This window comes from Dermacentor variabilis, chromosome 2 (genome assembly GCF_050947875.1).
Source record: "Dermacentor variabilis isolate Ectoservices chromosome 2, ASM5094787v1, whole genome shotgun sequence".
Taxonomy (NCBI): Eukaryota; Metazoa; Arthropoda; class Arachnida; order Ixodida; family Ixodidae; genus Dermacentor; species Dermacentor variabilis.
This window is the reverse complement of record NC_134569.1, coordinates 137,130,938-137,155,096: the sequence shown is the minus strand read 5'-3', so window position 1 is coordinate 137,155,096 and position 24,159 is coordinate 137,130,938. Positions and strand designations below refer to the sequence as shown.

Below are 24,159 nucleotides of genomic sequence, written 5' to 3'. Positions count from 1 at the left end.
CCTTGTGGGCAGACATACATGCCTGTTAACTTCTTCGGTTGACTTTGCAGATCAATCCCAGCCAGGGAGTGCCCTAAGTGAGCGTGAAGGCAAACCTTTCACAGAAGATGACTGGAGCAATGCCGAGTCTACAACGTTGGATGCCTATGGAAAGGCTAAGACGCTCCAGGAGAAGGCAGCATGGGATTTTGTCAAGGAGCTGCCAGGTAAATTTGTTACCGAGGTTTCCGTGCATGGCTTTGTTAAAAATCTAAAGGAGCTAGCAGACAAGGATGAAAGAAAAGGAGAACACGACACTGGCACTGACTCGCAACTGAAGATTCATTTTGAGGAAAATTGCATTTATATACACCGGCCAACACAGACCAACATGTCAACAACTAAGCGACTGTGCATACACGTTAGGAGCCATCCTGGTAACTTGTCGAAACACATGTGGAAAACATCAGTGCGTCATTACGTGGATAAAACCAGTGTGTCAAAACATAAAAAAAAAAAAACATAAACCCAATAGAAAAGTTTCCTGTCAAACTTAATAACAATCTACTGTGAAACACTTTCTTCCAAATATCTCAATTCTTTTTTACTAAGAGATGGTCTACTGACGCACCTTTCCATTTCCCTATCAATATGAAAAGCTTCCATAATCTCCCTTGTGGTTTGATCTTTGTGCCAGAACAAGCAAACCGTTTTTTCTACTAACGGTCGGAACCCACACACTCTACAATGCAAAGGCAAGTGCAAAGCCCCCCGTACCTTTTAATGATGACAAGTGCTCCTTTAATCTAATGTTCATGCAGAGGCTGGTCTGACCCACATAAAGCTTCCCACATGACAGGGGCAGCCTGTACACAATGGAAGATCTACATATAATGTATCTATTATTTAATTTCTCAGAATATAAACTGCATTCCTTGGCATGGCCCAATAATTTTTTGTGCAAACGAGAACAAATCATGCCAAGTTTGTTGGGCGCGGACATGACCGCACACACCCCATGCCTACTAGCATACCTACTAGTGCTGCTAATTTCCGAAACATGAATCACCACCAATTCGTCCAAGTTTCTCTTCTAGTGCAGCTAGCAGCTTTTGCTTTGCTTCAGAGGGTAACACATCATTTCCAGTGTTTTCTTTTCACAATAATGTCTAGAACTACAGTAAAACCTCGTTAATTCAAATTTCATGGGACCGAAAGAAAAAAAGTCAGAATTAACCGAATGTCTAATTATTGAGATTATTAAGAAAACAAAGAAATGCTTACTATGTCAACATGCTTTTAGTGAATGAGTGATCAGTTCCTGTTTCTATATTGCACAAAAGCAGTGCGTAAGCTGCAGTTCTCGTCATCTTGCGACTGACTTGCTCTCGCAGCAGCGAAGGCCTCGCAACTTCCATTGCAACGCGGCCACAGCACGCGCCTTTATCTGATGCGCTTTTTACTACCGCATGCACATCCCGTTAATTTTTTTGCCAGTGAACCGGTTGCCAATAGATCGTCTGTCCATTGCGATGTAGCTGGTGGTCTTCATTCTCGACGGCTTTGCACCGAGTCAAAATGAAACTGTTTGCCACAACCGCTACGGATGAAACCACAGCCGCTATCGACGCAATAATGGCTGCCGAGTGCTCGGTTGTAGGCACGTGGCTGATGCGCATACCAAGCCAAAACTAAACTACTGTTTGCCCCAACCGCTCCACACACAACTGTGGTCACTATCAACGCAATAATGGACGCCGACTACTCAGTTATGAAGGCACGTGGCCGGCGCACATGCGGAGTCAAATTGAAACTACTGTTTGGCACAACCACTGCGGAAGAAACCGCGACTACTGTCGACGCAATCGTGGATGGCCGACTATGCCGTTATGAAGGCACGCGACCAACGCGGTGTTATGTGAAGCAGTAAACACAAGAATAGAGGGTTTAAAGACACAAATAGGCACAAAGTGTTCTGGCGTTGCTGACATTCATGTGCAATTTCCGTTGATGACTATGGCGATTCGGACTTTGCAGTTTTCGCTCTTATGCATCGCCAATTTGTAGCGCTTCGTGCTCACTGACCTCCGAGAAATATCCGACCTAACTAACTGATGTGCAGCCAAATACGTCCGAATTAACGAGAGTTTGATTGCATTAAGTAATGCATACGGCTACCGAGACCAGAGGACGAGTTCAAATGATCTGATTTTCCGAATTAACGAGGTTTCGCTGTATAGCACTAAGTAATAGGTTGTTTAATATTTTCCTTTCATAAAGTAAAGAGGAAGGGAGGAAATTGCTGCTTGCTGCTCTATAATTGTATCGCCTGGGCTGCTGCCACCTGAACGCGATGCTGAATGTATGGACACAGGATAACATGCTTCTGAGGAGCGGAGATGCACAGGTGGTGAAACTCCCAGCCCAGGCTGTCAGGCTAGCCCTGCCTGCAGCAAACACCATAACCTTCCAACCAACTTGAATGGTGGCCAGCACATGGGGGTATTCGGGCATGGGAGTAATGTACAGGGGGAAAGAATAGCAGATAGGATAGAGTGGTAGGAGATAACTGTACGCACTTATTTACAAATGGCAACTATGTCATTATTGCAGCTATAGTTAACTTGCTGTGCCGCATCATTGAGTGCTTGTTCCGCAAGTCCACATGCTGTCACTGTAATTATTGCACTAATAAAGTGAGCACTCTATGCCCTGTTGCTTGCAATTCAGTGACAAATAACCAAATAATTTTGTTTCGATTACAACGTCGCAAATGCTGAGAAAATTGGTTTTGTATTAGGATTGAATACCACATATTCTTGTGTGTAAGAAAAGAGGAAAAGTAGCAAAGGGTTAAAAGGGCCAATTTATGTCCCTTTGAATATGTTTATTGGTATTTATTGCCAGCTTAGATGAGACAGGTGAATGAGCCATAAGTGAGAGGTCACTGCAGTCTGTATGAGAATGGCAAAAGATGATAGAACAAAGTGCACTCAGTTTGAAGCATCACTAAAATTTGGTTGGCTATAAGTGGTCTAAGATAGAGAAATATAGAAGCTTGTTTAGCTCAAAGAATGAACTTTGCAGATAATGGTAAATAACACCGTCATAGCATGCTCGACTCAGCTAACCAGAGAGACATAGATAGAAATTGGTAAAGTGCATATACGACAGAGTCACATAGCTTTTAATAGGTCAGTGCAATATACTACAGACGCTGATGATGCAACTGTGTTCTCCCTGTGCAACAATTCCCGATGCAGCACGAAAGTAATCTTTTACCAGGAACAAAGATCACAGGAATAGCTAAGTACTCTTAGCTAAGTTGCCTTAACAGCAGACTCACTAAGGGGCCATCAGGCATCCATCAATTGTGTGGATAATTGCCTGATGCACTGTAGTTTGAACCATATTTGGCATCTAGTGAATATTGAACTCACAGATTGGGTAACTGTGAAGAACTGCTTAATTGAGATGTAAAATCTCATATTCACCCAGCCAATGAATGAAGGCTGTGTTTGTAACTTAAGAGCCTTGAAGCCTTCAGACTTTCTGTTGATTAAATGATAACCAACAATAAGGTGCTGTGTCAGAAACCTCCTCAAATTGTGGCTGCACAAAGGCTACAGTGATGCAGCGTGATAAACAGTTTCTTGTGACTGCACTTAGTAGCCATGACTTGTACATCTGTAAGCATAAAATTCACATGTACCTTGTGGCATTCACATTGCAGAGGAGAAGAAATTTGAGCTGGTGGTCATTAACCCTGGACTCTGCATTGGACCTCTGCTGCAGAAGACAACCCATGGCGTGCCCACTAGTGTGCTGGTAGGAGTTCAATATTTAATGTTATGGTGAAAGAATGCTAAGTGGTACTAGCTTTAATTCGTCTGGGCTTTGCATTCATTAAAATGGAGAACATAGTGCATGGAGAATCGTCATTCTTTAGTCTGATATCACAATGGAAATAATGCTTTTGGGCACAGAACCTTTGAAGTAACAGTATATTCCTTCCAGTTACAGCAGAGAGCCCATGCACATGGCTTATAAGCAGGGTTCTTCGTTATCGGAATAACTTGATAACTGCCGGTAATGCCGGATGATCACTCGCAGGTAAAACAAACAAAGACAATTCGGATTCATTCGAAAAACTGTATTTTGGTGCCCTCAGTTGTGATCACGTGACCATGTCATGATGAAACCTGAGCAGTGTGAGAAGCTGAATGTATTTATTGGGGCAAACGCCTTGCTCAATTTGCTCACCATGTGAAGAAAAAAATTCGATCAAATTGCTCTCAGTAAGCTGAGTTGACCCTTTTGCACGGTGTGCCCTCTGCTTTCCATGCCCCTAGAGGCACTGCTAAGCCAATAAAATGGCACTTCTGCGGCAACCTTTGCACAGATGTTGACAGTATCCTTGACATTGTAGGCGAGAAGCGTTCGGAAGTGATTAACAACTTCCAAGAGTGCTACACTGCTGTTGCAGAAATATGGAGCAGTGGAATGAAGGGAAATGGTTATCACATCTTGCATTACTACACCAACATTATTCTGGTACCACGCTCAAATCATGCATGCAAATATGGCACAACATCCAGCACCATTTGAGACATATGAGCAGCTGCTTTCTGTCAATTTAACACTAAGGTGTGGCACTACCTTGCAGACAAGGCAGCTCTCAGAATATCGGGAACATGCTGTTAAAGAAATTGTAGATTCTCTAGTTTTCTGAAGGATGCACGCTCATGACTGGCCCATTCTTTCACATACTGTGCTAGATCTACTTTTTTTTTTATCTACATAGTGCGAATGTTGAAAGAACATTCCCTATGCATTGTTCTGTAAATCGGAAAGAGCTTGCTGCAGTTCTCAATTCTGCCTTTCATAAATATGCATGTATATATTACAGTAAGATGAACCCTTCTGGCAATCTTAAATGTTGACTATAAATGAAAATTTTCTTGCGGTTATTTGTGCTAGCTTTCTTTTGTGGTATCTGGGGAGCTAAAAGGGAGATAAAGTTTAAAAAAAAAAGCATCTTAAAGCGCTAAATTTTATTGTGCCATAAAGGAAAGTTTCAACTAACTACAATTTCAATAAACTCCAAAAAACATCCTCCCCCCAGTTTTGCCCCAAAATAAACTGCGAAAATGTAGTACTCTGCTTGCAAGTCATTAGGGCATGCCCATTAGCTGAGCCATGGTACACTGACACATTCTTCTGGCTTGTGCTTTAAGGCAATGCTAAGTTAAGTTTGACGGTGGTTCAAGGGACACGAGAGAAAGATAAATTGAGCTGTGTTGGTAAACTATGCTTCTACAACACCAATACAGTCGCCGACCATTTATTCGGACCTCACGAGGACTGCGGAAATGTCCAAATAAACAGGTGTCCGAAAAAGCAGATTAAGAAAAAAAAATGAAATCCTTTATTTCCACGCGCTTATTCGGGCTCGGCAGTAGGCTTGAAGAAATCGTGAATGCGCCGTTGCACGCTGTTCCCTTTACGCGCAGTCAGATAAGCCTGAATCTCGGAGAGGGTCGTACGGTCACTATAGGTGGCTAAAAGCACAGTCACTGTTTGTGCACGCTCCGCATGCGACGGCAGCGTAGCACATTGTGCGTCATCTTCCGACTCGGAGTCATCGTCCGGCGGTGCAGCAGAAACCTGACGAATGATCTCGCCGTCGTTGAGTTCTGCGCATGTCAGTACTGCAGTGTCAGCACCTGTGAAACTGTCAAATGAGATGGTGTCCGGAATCGCAATGCAACCACTGCGCAGGTATCGGCAGAACATTTTCCGCGTCAGTAGGGAGCATATCGGAAGGCGACAAATCTTAGGCCTCCCGGCACCCGCTTGCCGGCATTGCCCAGCGAAGTCAGCGCGGGCACTGTCGGCGCCATTAGACACTTGACAAGATGTTTCCGTACGCCGCGTTGGATCACTGAAACCTCGACACAGCACACAAAGCAAACACCACCGTGCCGACACCAGTCGCACAAACGAAAAACGTAGCCTGCTCGCAGCGTCGTGCGTGAAGAAACAAATCAACTGCTGGGTTGTCTTGACATGGCTTACTAAGCTGAAACTGGAACTGCTGTAGAGCCACTCTATCGAACCAGGCAGAAACGATGACGATGAGCAGGGATTTCCAGTAGCGCCACTTCGTGGGGCAGCAAGGAGGCTCTGTTCAAAACAAAAATGGCGTTCAGCAAGTCGAACTATGCGCCGGTCATAGTCGGTGCATGATGCTCTCGATCGAGTTGGCTCAAGGAGCGTCCGAAAAATCAGACGAGAGGTTGCAACGTGTCCGAACTTTTGGCAGTTGTTATACATTATGGTCTATGGGGGGAATGGCGGTGCCACGTAGCTGACCGAATAATCGGGCATGTCCGAATTTTTGGAGTCCGGAAAATCGGTTGGCGACTGTACAGCCACTCTCACCATGAGAGGAGGTTTATCACCTAGAAAAGATGCGAAACCGAAAAATGAGAGGTGAAGTCAGCATGATGCTTTCTGCACCAGCTTGCCGTGATTTTGATGATGTCTGCTTGGACTTTGTTAGTTCTTTATTGGTAAGGATGAACTATATATTTATTGGTAAAAAAGGACTACGTGTTGATGGACTACATATTTGTAGCATTTCCACGGCACGCGGCCCGAACAGTTACGAGGCACAGACCACTCGAACATAGAAGACGTTTATTTAGGGACGTGTGATAGCTTTTATCCCCTGAAGTGGGAAGGGAAGTGGGAGCGGAAAGAAGGATCGAAAGTATACTGCGCATGCGCAGAACTAGAATGACGAAGGCACAACACTGCCCTCTCCTCAAAAATGGAACCGTTGCACTGGCTTGCGCTGCTTCGTTGACCGGCGCAGGACTTGCTGCAAAGCTTCAGCCGGACTCAAGGTATTTGGGAGAGAAGGGGTGCGAGGTCGAATGCTGTCGTCCGCATTTGGGCTGTATCTGGAGAATTAACTGGGGCGGCCACTTCCGAGGAAGTGGTTGCATTGGTGGCCGTGCTGGGACCTGGCGTCTGGTTGGACCCTGGGCCACGAGCAGTCGTATCCGAAAACCTTGGTGATGAATTAGAGCGGCAGCGCACCTGATCGACGTGGCGCTTGACAATGGCAGTGGGAGTCTCTACGGTTACCATTCGTGCTCCGGTCGCCGATTTGACATGACCAGGGATCCACTTCTCTTCCTGTCCGTAATTGCGGACGTACACGCTGCTGTCTGGCAGCAGTGTCCAGTCATGGACACTGCTGCCAGATGGACCTGCAACAGTCACAGGGAAGCAGGTGTCTAGACGCGAACTTATTTGATACCCGAGGAGCATCTCTGAAGGCGATTTCCCAGTCTTCAGAGGTGTTCGTCTATAATTGAACAGTAGCCATACCAATTTCTCATAGAGATCGCCTCCCTTCATTTTCTTAATACCCTCCTTTATTGTTCGCACCGCCCTTTCAGCAGCTCCGTTTGACTGTGGATGTAAAGGTGCCGTGTACAGATGCGTGATGTTGTTTTTTTGCTGTAAATGTGGCAAATTCATTACTTGTGAACTGTGTGCCGTTGTCTGATACTATTGTACGTGGCACACCAAAATGGGCAAATATGCTCCTCAGAGCCCTTATTGTGCTTTCCACATTTACATGCTTCATAGGAATCGCTTCGATCCATTTGGAGTGCGCGTTACTAGATTTTGCAGTCGTAGTCGTAGGGATGAACTTGACTCTTCATTGGGACTTAGGTGAGCAGGGTTTATATACATGTTATTTACAGTTGAACATCAAATACATTTACACAGTCTAGCGTGGCTCCCAAATGGAGCACGGAAGACGACGCATACAGCAAACGAGCACACAGCTCACGAGTACATTTCGAGCACGACAACGAGCACACTCTAGCAGCCGACAAACACTGCTTATAAGCACCCTGCTCGACGTCATAGTTCGACGTCATTGAAGATGACCCGACTTTTTGGAGGAGGAGGGCTGACATACACGTGCCGCACAGGTGCAATGGTCCGGAGCAGACGTCAGAGGGGCTTCGTCGAACTCGGAGCCGTCCCGGGTAGCACATTGTCTTGCGTCTTGGTCGGCGCGTGGGAAGGAGCCTTCATCAGCATTCCCGCGGCGTTGTCGTGTTGCGCACAAAGCCTGCTTCGTCGAACTCCTTCAGTCACAACGGCGACGAGGCTAGAGCGTAACGGTGGCAGTTTCAGCACAAAGCCTGCTTCATCGAATGCATCCTAGCTGAAGCGACGGAGAGTGGAGGATGCGCGAATTGTTCCCGACACAAAGTCGACTTAGTCACGCCGTGGCTAGAGATTGGCGGTGGAATTCCAAGATGAGGTTGCCACCGCTGGCGTAAATGGCTGGCAAACTTGCACTGCAGCTGGCTGTTCTTACCACCGTCCACTATAACTGGGACCATCTTCCCGGTTACCGGTCCTGCGAAGTCTATATGAATTCGGGACCACCGTTCTTCTGTCTTCGGCCAGTTTAGGGGAGGTGCGGCCGGTGGCATACCGTATTTACACGATTGTAAGTCGACTCGAATGTAAGTCGACCCCCCCATATCGCTTGACTGAAAAAAAAAAAAAGACCCCGAGGGTGCATTCGATAACGAAAATTTATTAGTAGCTGACATGGTCACTGGACTACTCGTCTTCACTAGTGCTGCCATCGTCATCGTTGCTGCGGTCCCACAGCGCGTCGTGGTCCAGCGAAAGTTCAAATTTGGCAAACGACCGCACGAGGACATCTTGCAGAACAGCAGCCCACGCCAAATGCACCCAACCACACGCAGCCGTCAGGGAGGCTCTTTTGACAGGTCCGGTTGGCGTAATTTCGCAGTCTTCTGCCGCCAGCCACTCGTTGTGCTCACGGCGGAGCAGAACCTTAAAATTAAGGCGAAGGTCCGGGCTTGTTTCATGACCGCGTCGCACTTCAATGGCAGGGACCGATCACGCATTTCAGCGACGTACGCCGCAAGCTTAGCCTACAGCTCCGGAAAGCGTCCAGACTTCGGCACGTGGGAAATTTCTCACTTGCCGCCACAGGGTGAAAATTTCGCTTCGCTGCAGTCGCCACTCTCGCACCACCCGTTTAGAAACATCGAAATTGCGGCCCGCTGCGCAGTAATTTGTTTCTTCGGCGTAAAGGATGGCAGCCCTCTTGAACGCTGCTGTGAACGAGTGCCGAAGGATTAGTGGGCCTGCAGCACTCATGACGACTGGGGAAACGTAGAAGTAGCACGTAGCCGAAGTGGAGCGCGTCAAGAAGTTAGTCAAACCAATACCAATGCCTTTAAACAGAGGAAGAGAAACCCGCGAGCGGTGTCTGCTCTTCCATGAACTACCGATACTCCCCGCAAGCGCCGCCGTTCTGAGGGTGCCGCTGCTAATGGGAACAGCAGCGCTTTTATCAACTATTGACACCCCCCCCATGAGTGTTGCATGCACTGTAAGACTCTCAAAAATGTTGAAAAACCCTTCCGAAAAGCGAACAAACACGCGGGATAGCGAAAAGATACGGGTAGGGCCATAGAGCAAACATAAAATTGTAACTACATTGTAGCTCTCGTTGGTATGGCTTTTTTTGGCGGGGCCATGTTTTGGTTTCAATTGTAAGTCGATCCCCCAACTTCAGACTTTCAAATTTTAAAAAAGGGGTCGACTTGCAATTGTGTAAATACGGTAGGTAAATTTGCTATGCAATTCCCGCAGTTGGTCGTGCGCTGCTCTATGTCGCGGTCAAGTCCTGGCCACCAAAATAGGGAGCGTGCCACGGCTTTCATAGCCGATGATCCTTGGTGGGTTTCGTGAAGAAGTTGCAGGAAACGCTCTCTGGCGTCACTTGGTATGACGACGCGATTTCCCCAGTACATGAGGTCGTGGGCCAAGGACAATTCTAACCTACGCTCATAATAAGTTGCTAAATCGGGGCTTTATGTTTGTCTTGCTTTTTGGCCAACCGCGTAACACGTAATCTTGAACTTTACGCAATGTCGAGTCGACGGCCGTTAGGTCCTTCAGTTCACGCGTTGAGACCAAGCCTTCATCTGAGCTTTCGAGTGCGAGCACGTACTCCGGGGGCTCACCTTCACCTCCTTCTCCAGTGGTCTGCTGTGGTAGTCTGCTGAGGGCATCTGAGTTCAGTAGTTGTTTCCCAGGAACATACTGAAGCTTGTATTTGTAGCCTCCGAGGTACAGCGCCCAGCGATGAATTCGCGCAGCCGCCGTAGTCGGTGTCTGGCGGTCGGGTCTCAGCAGGCTGACGAGTGGTTGATGATCCGTAACCAATGTAAATTCACGACCTAGAAGATAGTCCCGGAATTTTGTTACGCCGAAAACCAAAGCCAACGCTTCACATTCTAACTGGGAGTAGTTCCGCTCTGCTTGGGTCAGTGTGCTTGAGCGAAAACCTGTCGGTCTATTTACGTTGTTGATAAAGTGAAACAGAACTGCTCCGACACTCAGTGACGACGCATCGCAGTCTAGCTTGAGTTCCTTTGCAGGGTCGAAATGTACAAAAATTGGCGCAGTTTTCAGACTTTCTTTTGCTGCATCAAAGGCGGCCTTTTTCGGCGCGTTCCATTGCCACCGTGCGTTCTTTTCCAGTAGTTGATACAGCGGCGCTAGGTACGTTGACATGTTTGGCAAAAATTTCGCGTAGAAAGTCAACATTCCGATAAATGCCCGTAGTTCGGTCACGTTCTGCGGATAAGGTGTGCGCATGATAGCTTCCACGTTGTTTTCTATTGGATGAAGGCCCTCGCCGTCAATGCGATGTCCGAGGTATATGACTGCCGGTTGTCAAAATTTGCATTTGTTATACCGTAACTTAACCTCACAATCCCAGAAACGCTCTATAAGACGGCTTTCAGTCGCTCTCCATTATCGCCTTTCTTCTTGGACACGATTACATCATCAAGATAGGCTTGAACTCTGGGTAAGCCACTGATAATCGTGTTGATTTTTCTCTGGAAGGTCGACGGTGCAGATGATATTCCGAACGGAAGCCGATTATAGCAAAATAAGCCTTTGTGCGTATTGATTATGCAAAGTTTGTATGCGGCTTCGTCTAGAGGCACCTGACTGTAAGCGTCGCGCAAGTTGAGGGTGCTGAAACATTCACCGCCACTTAAAGCTGCGAACATATCCTCGATTACAGGAATAGGATACTGTTTGATTGCGCAAACCGGGTTCAATGTAACTTTAAAATCGCCACAAATCCGCACCGAGCCATCTTTCTTTAACACCGGTACTATGGGCGTTGCCCAATCCGAATGGCTGACTGGCGACAAGATGCCAAGGGAAACGAGTCGGTCCAGCTCCAAAGCTACCTTGTCGCATAAAGCATAAGGAAGAGATCTCGCCTCACAAAACTTTGGTATTGCTCCCTCTTTGAGGTGCAGGCTTGCTGGAGGACCCTTCATTAGACCGAGTTCCATGGTAAAGATGTCCTGGTAGTCTGTGAAAATGGCCTTGACCTTCCAGCTGTCCATTTCGCTCGTTTCCGTGGCTCCGCAGGCTGGTGTCACATGTAGCACCGGTGCACCGGCGTTGTCCAGCAGCGCCAACAGGTCCCTTCCGCATAAGCTTGGCCCTTCGCAGACGAGCACTGTGAGGGGCAGACCACGAGCACGTCTTTGAAGCCCGCACATAATGTCAGGTCGCCCAGCACCAGTAACAGCCTTGCGTAGCAAGACAACTTCACACGTGACGGCCTCAAGGCAGGCCAATGGTTTCGATGCTTCATGTACAGTTCCCGAGAAATGACGCATACTGGCGACCCGGTGTCGATTTCCATGGCTACTTGAACGCCGCCCCATGTAAATGAGCAGCGGATTAGCGGCTCGAGAACATTTTTATGCTTAGAAACCAATTTCCAAAGGTGGACTTCGTCACTGCCCTCGTCCATTGGCGTTGTTTCCGTTATAGCCAGTGTATTTGCGTGCGTCGCTCTGGTAGCTAACCTTCCGCGGTTAGGGTGACTTTGACATTTCTTAGCAAGGCGTCCCCGCAGCCCACAGTGATAGCAACGTGCATGTGCCCATCCGCAACTGACATCATCGTGTTTTGAGCTGCTGCACCTTCCGCATGCTAGATGTTCTTCAGCGTTTCTGTTTTCCCCGAAGGGCGTTTTTCGAGCCACCTGCAATTTCAATAGAACCTTTGGCTGGGGTGACATTTTCATAGCATTATTCTCGGCAGTTTCAGCTGAAATTGCAAGCGCTTCAGCCTCCGCTAGCGTGAGGTTGGCCTTTGCCAGTAATTGCTTCTGTAGGGCCTTCGACCGCACACTGCATACAATACGATCCCTGAGCATCCGCTCCAGGGCGTCGCCAAAATTGCAGTTATCGGCTATGCGGCGTATTTCCACCAGAAACGGCGTGACAGATTCCCCTTCCATCTGGCAGCGGTTAAAAAACTTGAAGCTTTCCGTTATTTCATGTCGCCTCGGATCATAGCACTTGTTTAGCACCTCGACAACTTGCTCAAAGCTCAACGCCTTTGGGGCTCGCGGTGCGACCTTGCCATCTAATACTTGCACGGTTTCCGTGCTCAATGCTGCCACGAGAAGTGCTCTCTTTTTGGCTGAATCGGTGATTCCTTTAGCTTCAAAGTAGGCATCTGCCTTAATGACATACAGCTTCCACTTATCTGTATCTTGGTTGAATGCAGGGAGCATATGATGAGCCATGCTTGTCGTCGGCGAGGCTGCCTTCGCGGTTGCCGATTCCGGGTCTTCTTTCACCGAATGGGGGGTATCCTGGCTTGTCGCCACTGTAGCATTTCCACGGCACGCGGCCCACAAACAGTTACGAGGCACAGACCGCTCGAACATAAAAGACGTTTATTTAGGGGTGTGTGATAGCTTTTATCCCCTGAAGTGGGAAGAGAAGTGGGAGCGGAAAGAAGGAACGGAAGTATACTGCACATGCGCAGAACTAGAATGACGAAGACTCAACAGTATTGGTAAAGACAGACTGCTAAAATTATTACTAATGACGAACTACCTTGTACTTTAAAGGACCCAGAAACTGAACTTGGTAAGTTTCGAGAACGTTTACCCTGCCACAATGTCCTAAATAAGAAAATGAGGGAAAATGCTTTGAAGTTTCTGACGTCACACTGATGCACTGGCACTGCCATTCTGGCACAAGCTTAACGAAGAATAAGAGTTTGGCCTTTGCATTCATTTTATCTCCTAGTAATCAACCTCTTACCGTGAAATGATCTAAAATAGAGTTTTGAAGCGATATTGCATCAGTCTAAGCTGATTTGGTGTTTCTCTTTAGAGTCCCTTTAAAGTTAGGTGAGGAAGGTTTCTCACCTGCTGAACCTGTCATCGGTGTAGCCAATACTGATGCTATATGGGTTGCAAGGCAGTCGGGTACCAGGAAGAATGTGCATGTAATTGCAGTGGCAGTGTGCTCTCTTAGAATTGAATATTCGAATCCAGGTATGGAATTAATTTACGACAGCTTCTGAGGGATGTGTATGTTTCTGTGTTTACGTGCAGCTGATCAAGCGCTTCATGGACCGGTCTATACCATTGGTGCCTCCGGCATCACTCAGTGTGGTGGATGTTCGTGATGTGGCGCGGGCACACATACATGCGCTCACTGTGCCAGGAGCAGCACAAAACCGCCACATTGTCACCAACCAGTGCATATCTGTCAAGGACATGGCCACAGCACTTGCAAAGGAGTTCAAGCCACATGGTGAGATTCGCAACACGCCATTCCGTCACTTTTCTTTACGCTTGCTGATGCTTTTGAGCTGCCGGTGGCAACATACAAGAAACTTTATTGATTTTCTGTTTGCTGTTAAGAAGACGGCCAAGCTTTCTTTGAAGCTTTTGTGGCACGGACTTATGGTCTTAGTGACTGGCCCATGGAAGGGGGCTTTGTTTAGAGAGCTCAGCCATGTCCAATACATTTCCAGCTTTTAAAAAGATGGTATTCATCTTGTAGGTGGCTATGTGGGGTGACTGTTGACAGGAACTATTGCACATGCCAGAGAAGTGGCCTGTCATGCCACTGTCCAGGCCAATCACACTCATTTCAGCATGTTGCTCAGGTTGCAAGGAAAGGATTTTTAGGGTCTCTTTAATGATGCATCAATTCCCTGCTGCGTAGAGATAGCGCCTGGCAACCATCACGCACACCGCATCATGTCCAGCCTGAATGAGGAATGTGCTGATGCAGAACAGGCTGTTAATGTGACAGGGGGACCCAAAAGGTTTCATAGTCAACATTGTGCATTGCAGGCTACAGCATTTCAACAGCCGGAGCACCATACTTCCTGATGTGGCTCAACAGCCTGGTGGACAAGAACTCCAAGCTGCTCATGTCCAAGCTGAACAAGCCAAGCACATATGACAATGCCCGCATGCGTGAGGTGCTCGAGATTGAGCCCCGCGATGTGCAGCAGTCGATCCTGGACACTGCCTACAGCATGATTCAGCTGGGCGTCGTCAAGAAGTCCAAGAAGATGAAGAAGCAGGAGCTTTCGACTGAGGGTCAGTGGCTTTTGTATGTACTGTCGCTGGTGTTTGACAACAGCGCACACCCTTTCTGAAGGCAGGTGTCGGCTGACTGAAGTACAAGATTGTCTGAACGGGACTTGCTGAAGCACCGGAGTTTCTAGAGGCTGAAAATGTACAGTGCAGTCCACTGCTAAAGGGAACACCATAATATGTAGCTCTCACTTCGCTGGTGCTCTAGCTGCAAGTTCCGGTCAAGGCTATGTCGGTGCCATGCCCAGGTGTGTAGAAAGGGGCCAGTGCCGCGGAGGAAGAAGTTTGCATGTGCTCTACACTCATGTTTTTCCTTTAACACTGGACCCTACTGTGCAAAAGTAACTGCTTCATATTTGCAATGACAGCATTTGTGCTAAAGGGATGTGTGCCTCAGAAACCTAGCATGGTTTCTATTAGTAAATGTGGAACGATAAAACATTCCCCAGGCAATGCCCTGTCATATAATGTGGTTTCTTTGTTTGGAAGTAGGTTAAAGAGGTTGTTCATGGGCACCATATACATAATCACTACACTTAACACTGTTTTGACAAGTGAAGTGATAAGCTCAGCAGAATTCAATAAACTTGGCTTAGTTTCCACAGATTAGTTGAACTTTAACATCATCACACTTCCAACATGACTTTCTGTTCACTCTAACAAGGGTGTATTGTGTGTGGCTCACATAAAAAAGTATTCTACTGTCGAAGACAGTAGAATTCAAATGCTGCCAAACAAAGCCAACTATTGATAACTGCGGAACAACAGACTGGCTTTGCAAACTTCTTCTAAACTTTATGCATGTGTGCCCTATATACAGAGGCACCTCAATATAATGAACATGAATATAACTTGAGCAGAAACAGCGTAGGAGGGAGAGACAACGGCGCTGACTAACAACCAAATGTTCTTAGAGTGCAGCTCTTGGGCACCTGTTCTGCAGTGAGGGTCGGCGTTGTCCCTCATAACCGATTAACCCGATTTACGATTAACCAGATTAGTGAGGTAGTGGCACCACACTTCACTTAATTCGCAATGTGCCGCACGAGAGAGACTGTTCGTGCCAGCCAATATATCGCGAAATGGAAACACATAGAGCTACATGTGCTCAAATTTCGCATTAGGCAGTATCTATTCGTTGCATAATTTTTTTTTCTTTCAAGCAGCACAAATATATAGCACGGCACTTTGCAAGAAAAACTGAAAAGACAGAAATAATATGGAACGAATTCTGCACGAATCCTGCAGAAGGAGTGAAATGGAAGGATACATTACGCATGCGTCGCCACTCTTTTGGATGCAGAAAGTTTCAGATATCAATTGTGCACACTCATCTTGGTATTTTGACACTATGGGGTGTAACCTTTAAAGAGTGGCTCAGAGCCACTTTCAGTGCAGTGCATTGATGGGTGGCTGTCTCTTGCTTGCTTACTGACCTGATTTGAGTGTACGAGCATGCAGTCATTCACATATAGGTACAGTATAATGAATTTTTGGCTATGACTAAGTAAATCTAAAACATTTCTTGCCAATAACAGCGTGTAGCAAATATATGCTTATAACAAATATCAAATATAAAAGAAGGTAGTTTGGTTTGGGTGCCACTAATTATAAGAAGGTTTGACTATTATTTCAGAATGTTTACTTTTTAGAATATAGCAGAAAAGTATACTAAACATTCATCTGAAAGGTAGTTTTTAAGTGCAATTTAATATCGTTGTAGTGCTTAACTTGGGTGCGTGCACGTGTATCCACGAGTTGTGGTAATGCGACAAACAAGGATAGAAGAAATGACAATAATTATCCTTTCTTCTGTCCTTGTTTGTCGCACTACTAAAACTTGTGGATCTGCATCAACAAACCCAGATTTCAACCTTGCTGTGCTAGAAGTACTGGGGATGCATGAGTGAGACAAAGTGCTAGGTATTGTGCTATGACGAGAAAATTCCCGAGACGGTGTCATGCACTGTCCCGTTTTCACTCTGGCCACATATTTTTTATCTTTCCAACGTCTACGGTTTCGATAGTACACTGCTGGAAATAAAAATTATTGACTAGCTTGAAAGGACTTGTGCTACGATCTGTTTACTTTGGCTTTATTTCGAAGCATTAGGCATATAAGTATGGAATGAGAATGGGTGTCAGTATCAGCAACTCATTCATGTACATTCACATTCAAACATACCGGATGAGGTGTATGTGAACTTCCTGTTTATTAAAGAATTGTATAGTACATCTAAAGTTTTAAAAGTGACAAAGAGAAAAATACAAAGTTTGAGAAGATACTAACATTTGAAGTGTATGCTCTTAAGGCCAACTACATGTACGCTTGCCAGCGCACCAGAGCCCGATATGTCTGGGGCAGACATTTGTGCTCACACCGCCCTTCGACGTGTCCCAGTGAACCATTTATGTGCCACAGATATCCATATAACATCATGTTTTAGACATTTGCACTCTTTCCATAGATATCTATATTTCCCCAAACAACATTACAAGTACGTAATATGGATAATCTAAGTCCCTTGCAGATCACGTTGGTGGGACGTTGAAAGGATATCACAGCCGGACATAAGTGACCTCTAATAGATATTCATTTTAGCAATGCAGGAGGTCCATAAAACACCTAATGGATCTTTCCTGTTCATGCTGTGACCTGCATACCTGCAAGTGTCACAGCAGATGTACTATTGAATACAAATGGAATGCGAACAGCAGGGCATATGGCCAAAGCATTCTTGAAAGCAGGGTGAAGCATCAGCCAGCTGTCATTGTGCACACGCACGCGCATGTGGTTTCGACGCAGAGTGCGGTGCTGCTTGTACTGCTGCGGTTACGCTACCTGTATTTTCTTTGAAGCTTTTACTCTGACCTGCCACTGCAGTGCAGACACTGGCAGCTTTGATGGCGGAAACAAAAGCAAAGCAACATTCGTTAGGAAACGGTGCAAGCCAGCTATATCATGCAACAGATGCGATGATGGTGCTAGCCACCATAACAGTGTACTTCCAGGTATCGATGGAGTCATTGCAGTTGCCGTACATTTGCTTAATTTCTGTGTTTTATGAGAATACGGAGCTCCAGGTTGTGACAGAATGACACTGCAATAACCTGCATATTGTGGTCCAATACCATACATCCAGATTTGGAACACGCTTTATTGTCTCTTTAAATGCCTTGAAATTTTTTGTGGGGTAGCCGCATGGAAATGTGGCATGTGATCCGACTCATAAGCAACCCTGGGTTGGTTGTGTGTGGGTACTTTGCAATGACTATGTACACTTTGAAATTTAAAGTTCCACTAGTGCTGATACAAGCTTATCTATGTCCTGGAACGTCCTGTCTTTCTACTAAATGCATATTTGGTGGCTTCATAACACGTGACCTTTTAAGAAGCCTTTAATCATTTTAGTGGTCACCTTGGCCTTAAGAGTGGCATTGATAAGATTTTTTTCCCCCCTGTTCTCTTTCTTTACTGTTACAGGAGAGGGCCATGTGAATGGCGACTTGAATGGTGAAAAGGCAGATGATGAAAAGGACGAGAAGAAAGAGGGAGATGATGAAGAAAAGGCTACTGATGAGAAGAAGGAGTCTGCCGCCGAGGACACCAAGAAGGTTGAAGAGGTCACCAAGAAGGTCGACGAGGTCATTGCTGAGCCCCCACAGAACAAGGAACTTGAGCCAGAAGACAAGGTTGAGAAGGCAAATGGCGATGTTGCGGAACCACCGCCACAGCCTGTAGAGGTGACTGCAAACTGAGTTAGGCAGATGCAACAACACACACACACACACATACACATAACACATACACTCCTTCTTTTTTTTGTTGCCCCTACCTTTAATGTGGGTAGGCAAGGCGATTGTTTTATTCTATGCTGTAGGTTCTTGGCAGGTCACTGAATTGAACACGTCAGGAGAGAAAGGTTTTATGTTCACCGGTATAGCAGTGTGATTGCAGCCTTTATAGGCTACCGAAATTGGCGGCTGAAATGCATAACCTACAGGACATGAGAAAAATCATGCAAGTGCTTATCATAAAAAAAAAATACTATATAGAAGTAAACTATGCAGTGTGCATGATTGACAGTTCCTTCACAGTAACATGCACAAACAAGCCCTGTCTGGAATTTTCGGCCTTCCATAATGTCAACATTCTTGATACTGGTTGAGCAAGTCGCGTGTGCATAATGCCTAAGGTGAATCAGCATCTCTCATGAAGCGCTTCTTTCGGTGTCCTTTCTAAGAACGGGGTTTGGGAACGCTCTTGTGTTGTCATCTGCGGGTGACATTTTTGTGGAGTCTCTATGTGTGCCACCTGGTAGATCTATTCCAAGAGAACCCAGGGGCTGCATTAGCACTTGTCAGCACTGGATGCTTTGGCGCCAGATAGAATCATCAGCATTACTCAAGTGAACAACAGCACCACTGTAGGAACCTGCCATGACTTGCTTCTACCAGTCTATTTGTAGCTTTGTTGCTCCCATGATATGCTTACAGGGCCAAAAAAATTTCCCTTCTGCTTTGCTGAGAAGATATAGGAGAAATATGCAGAAATGAACACGGATGAGACTGCATTAGACAAAAAAGGCAGGAAAAGTATTTTTGATCACAATATATTTTAAAGACATTTAGCAGCAAGCCAAAACTTTTCTAAACAGTTGATTCAGAAATAAAGAAGTGGATATTTTGTAGGGAGGACAAGAAATGTGAGCCTTCTTAGAAGCCTGGCATTCAAGTTCACCATGCATTCCACCACAAAAACATAGGTGCATTGCACCCTGCCATCGAAGCACTTTCATTTAGAGTGCAAACTCCATGAAAATGATACTTCCAAGACGAACAACTAGAGGGTGTTTCATGTCTTCCTCGGCTCTTGTAAGATCGACAAGAATGGAAGGCAGTCTGAGATGAGAGACGCAGACACTATGCGCCAATGTTTACAATGTCAATTTTGTTTTGGCTCTTCCTTTACGAGGGCTCACTGCAGCTCTCTGGTGTATATGCGAGAGTGTTTTTCATTTTAAACTGTTCTCGCATTATTGGTCTAGCACTACTGCAATGCGTTGATGACAGTGTTGTTTGTCACCATCGCCTGTATTTTTGCATGTTATGTTCATGTACCTCTTTCTAGCCTGCACTTGGAGCAAAAGTGTATACAACATATATTTTATGCAGTTTTAGCCTTTTGAGTCTGTTTCTTTTTTTTATCCAGGAGTTCGACAGCTGTGCTGAAGACTCTTGTCATTGTCTTGTGGCTAATTCCATCTTGTTACCACCTGTAGGAGCACTCTAAATACTATACAAAAGAGTTGCATATAACAAGCTTTCATTTATTTTATGTCATCACAATTTATTTTAGCAATTCCAGATACAGAAGATATGTTAGAAAGGCATGGTTTGCTCGCAACACATGGCAAAGACACAAGAAACAGGCTGTGTAACTGTATGCTGGGGAAATGTTCGTTTCTCAAGCCATCGAACTTGTGAGGTATATTTGCCTGATGCTCATCACTATGCTGTCAGAAAAGTGTTGTCCATGATCACGTCCTCTTAAAGAGTGATGTGTTGGATTCACTATTTTGCTACATTAAATTCCGTGCAGCACTTCCAGTGGCATCTTCTGCCCCCAGCTGCACGTTTCGAGCTGGCCATTATTATTGTTATTATTTCATAGTAACGTCTGCCTTCCTTTTACAACCTATGACTTCATCGGTGGAGTGCTGGGTGTGCTTATAATTGCAGCTGTTAAGGAACAGCAAAAACGGAAATTGCATGAAAAAATTTCGTGTAATCGGTTTGTTTCACATTGTGAAGGCTTCTATGCCTATGTACGCCACGCTGTCTCATTTCTCTCAGCTGTGTACCATGGCCTTTCCGAGATGTGGGGTTAGCAGCTGCTGCGACTTCAATGACAAAGTTCAAGTTGGTTGTTGCTGTGTAGCGAGCAGTGACAGCTCTGTTGTGCGTGTGACATGCTTTTTCTCTTGGTGCGACGTGCTCGTTCGGCATGCATTTCCATTTCTTTTTTTCTATGTATGCAGCTGTGTAAATAAGTTTTAACGCTGTGTCATTGGCCAGAGTTTGTCAGCCGCAGACCCTGGTGCACCCTCTACTCTTTGCCTGCTGAAAGAAAAGCTTCTCGAGAACCTTTGCATAGATTATGGTGCTGCACTGCATCTTGTCTCCCCGCTTTACAAGACTTTCTGCAACCCTGTGTAAACATTGCTCCTGTCACTGTAATGAGTAACACTCAACGTGTGAACACACTGGCTCGCGAGTACAGACACACAACTACCCACACACACGCATCTCTGTCAGTGCGTTGATGTCGAGATCCAACTGTGCAATGCTGGAAATGGTAACCCGTTGGCGTCATGCTGTCCCTTCAGAAACGCTGAAGCGTTGCACTCCAGTCCCTCTCATTCCTTGTCACACCTCACTCAAGCGATGCTTTATTCTCTGTACGAGAGCTCTCCTAACATTGTCATTATTTTTTTTTTCCGCTTCAAACTGTTTGTCCGTTTTGAAAGCTAGGTTTTGAATGGTCACTGGTGCAGGAATGATGTCAGGCCTTGAGCTTCGGAGCGTTGGAGGCTTAGGCAACAGTCCTTGTCTGAGACACTAAGTGTTGCATTTTACCTTTTTCTTCTTTAGGAACCAAAGATAACACCAAGGTGACAGTCATTCTGAGAACTAACTAAATATAGGCGCACAGTGTAAGCAAGGTTTTAGTGACAAGAAAATTTTTCAAGGCATTTTTTACTGTTCTCTTAGCAACTCTATCTGGAAGAATTACAGGATTCAAATAGTAAAACTTAATACTAAAAATAATTGTGTTTTGCAAAACTGCTATGACACAGTGTGTCATATTAAGACTTTACACAAGCATTTGTACCATGCCACGGCAAAAGTGGCCATGCCACCTAAGTGACAGCTTGTTTTTTATACACATAATGGTTTGAGCAGTTTCAGAAACCTGAATATTTCGGACTGTGCTCAATTTTTACATACATCAGTAAGTAGAAGTTTTGAGATGGGTGGCTGTACTGACAGCTGAACATTTACATACAGCAGTTACCAAACGCATGCTATATGGTTGCAACTGCTAAGCGAATGACTAACCATATAGTATGCATCTTTTAAAATCATATACCTTATCTTATACACAGGTGTAGGAACATTACAGCCAGCTTTGATATCAAAGTTTTTCACTTCATTTTACTTCACAACCTTACTTTTGATATGTGCCTCATAATGGCACACAATTTTTTTTACACAATTAGAAGAATCATAGTGAATGGAAGTACAGAGGGAAGGTAACTGAGGTGTGTGATATTTCTGCAGCTTCTAATTAGCATGTTCATAACCAAGGGGCCAAAATGCGAAGTGTTTTGTGTTTGGTGCATGCCACTGACTGAAATGAACCATTGATTCATCGTGGACTCATTACATATCCATCACTCAAACTTGTACTCTCCAAAAGTTGCACATAAAGAGTGATGAAGTCAGCATGTTCGTAGAGAAAATAGTTATGAAAAATGCAGCCTATTTGTTTCAATTTGGCGTATAAGGTCCCACAGTAAAGAAACATTGTCAGTGCTTGTCTGACATATGAGAAGGATACCACCGCAACAATGAGTCAGAGCATCAGCAGTGCATAAACTATGTTGACGCCGTGATGCTGTAGTCTGCATGGGGTTTATGTAAAACAGAGTTAGTTGCAAAATGAAGTCTTCATCTAAGTGCTCCTTTTAGGTACCCCATTTTCTGGCAGTTTTCATTTTTTTCTTCCTTGTAACATTGTGATGTTTTTTGCAAGAGCTGGGAAAGTAAGCAATTTTCACTCACATTTGCACACTTACGTGGATAGCGTGCGCTTTGGCTGAAACACTCTACATACTCGCCCAAACCCACTGTGCATCATATGGCACGACACTTCCTGTCATGGTCAGCCTGTCGTTCATCAAAGTCTTATCTTCTTTTCGGCCAAAGCCAATAAAGCAAGTATCTTCAGCCATGCAAAGTGCCGGCACATTTCTGGCTCAATCTAACATGAGGACTAAAATAATTTAAATCACTACCAACAAATTACTGCCGTATTACATAATTGCCAATGGTGGTGCTATGCTGAGGACCGCACGTGCGAGATTCTTGAACCGGCGGAGGAAGGAACAGAACTGGGGTCCTCTCGTCCTTTTTGACTGCTCCTGGTAAGAGGTGGCGCATATGGTCGCCTCTGGTCATTAGTCCTAGCTTTCTATACACTTTGTGACAGCGTGCAGACCAACAACACTCAGAGCCATTTTTTCGAAACTCTTTTAGATGGCCACACTGCCTCTTTTATTTTTCTTGTAAGATTTACTTGATTACCAAGCACTAGTCAGTAGATGAAAAAAAGTTTATGGCAGAAGTAAGCAAGCAACAAGAAGTCCTTCAATGTTTATATTTATGTGTAAAGCCCCGATTTGTTTTATGCAGACCTCTCTACCACGCTGCTGCGTACATCGCATTCAGTTCACAACCTTCTCTTCCCCCACTTCATACAGAAGTCCACCTTCCCAAAGCTGCCAAGTGTTGATATGCCTTTGTGAACAGAGCAACACAACTAAACTTTCAGCGAGTGATCAATAGAACAGCAGACAGAGAAGAAACGCTAGCTGCTCTCACTCGGCAAACCTCGTGTATGTGTACAGAGGGTGCAGGTTATCGTTAGCTGTGTGACATGTGCTTTTCCTTACCACCTTGGAGCTCTTCCTTGTCTTTTCCTCCACCAAATTTCCAGTGCCCCCACCTATGGGACTACAAACTCCCATACTGCTTGAAGGAGGGCAAGGTAACATTGATAAGAGGAAACATGTCATGCTATTTGTTTCATTTAGCTGTTTAGAACAACACTGACACCTTGCTCTTACAGTCTTCTCACTCTTTGATCTCCGTTTTTATTTCTTCAACTGCTTTCTTTTGCACCGCAATCTGTGTGCTCAGCTTTGTAAACTCCATAGAAAAAAAAAAAAAACACTACTTCTACCAGTAGATGTATACACAGTCTCCTCTCGTGTATTTGTATGCTTGTTAATAAACGAGGAAAAGAAAAAAAATATTGAAAGTTGTTTGTGTCTGACTTTGCACCTTGCATATGTTGGTAAAAGTCCGTGAATGCAGTTAGCCCTACCTGATTTATTTTTACGCTGTACTAAAGGCAAACAGTGAATAAATCTGTAGATTATTATAATATACTGTTATCCGGCATCCTGGTACACGGAAGCTTTGGTAGGGCCGAGGGGGGAGGGGCGCACATGCTTTGTGTATGACCACCCCCCTTCCCTGGCTAGGCCCCTGCCACACTCGCCTTTCAATGAATATTATACCTGCGCACTATGGTGTCGGGAATGAGCAGGTGGATGATGCAGCAAGAACGGCCTTGAATGATGCCTCTGAATGATGCGCCTGAATGACTAATTACGTTCTTGTGAACAGACACAAATGCCCTGCTTCGTTGCATTATATGCAACTGTATGTTCACGAACTGACCAACCAGAAGATGCCACAGGCATAAGTGGGACCCAGAAATAAAGTTCGGTGCATATGTGGTGTACGTGAAGAAAGCTTTGCCTTAAAATCATGTAACCGATGGAATAATAAAAACA

At 45.3% G+C, this 24,159-nt stretch overlaps 1 protein-coding gene and 1 pseudogene across 2 annotated transcripts in view; one reads left to right on the top strand and one right to left on the bottom strand.

The window, feature by feature from the left end:
• The window catches only part of LOC142572755 (uncharacterized), a 184,639-nt gene extending 161,027 nt beyond the window's left edge, over positions 1–23,612 (top strand). For both annotated transcript variants that reach the window (XM_075682089.1, XM_075682090.1), the window contains exons 4-8: positions 51–206; positions 3,713–3,807; positions 13,514–13,715; positions 14,264–14,515; positions 17,997–23,612. In XM_075682089.1, the coding sequence (XP_075538204.1) occupies positions 51–206; positions 3,713–3,807; positions 13,514–13,715; positions 14,264–14,515; positions 17,997–18,271 (980 nt within the window). In that variant the 3' untranslated portion in view covers positions 18,272–23,612. The remainder of the gene's footprint in view (positions 1–50; positions 207–3,712; positions 3,808–13,513; positions 13,716–14,263; positions 14,516–17,996) is intronic.
• LOC142573344 (uncharacterized) lies at positions 6,886–11,908 on the bottom strand (annotated as a pseudogene).
• Positions 23,613–24,159: the final 547 nt, after the last annotated feature.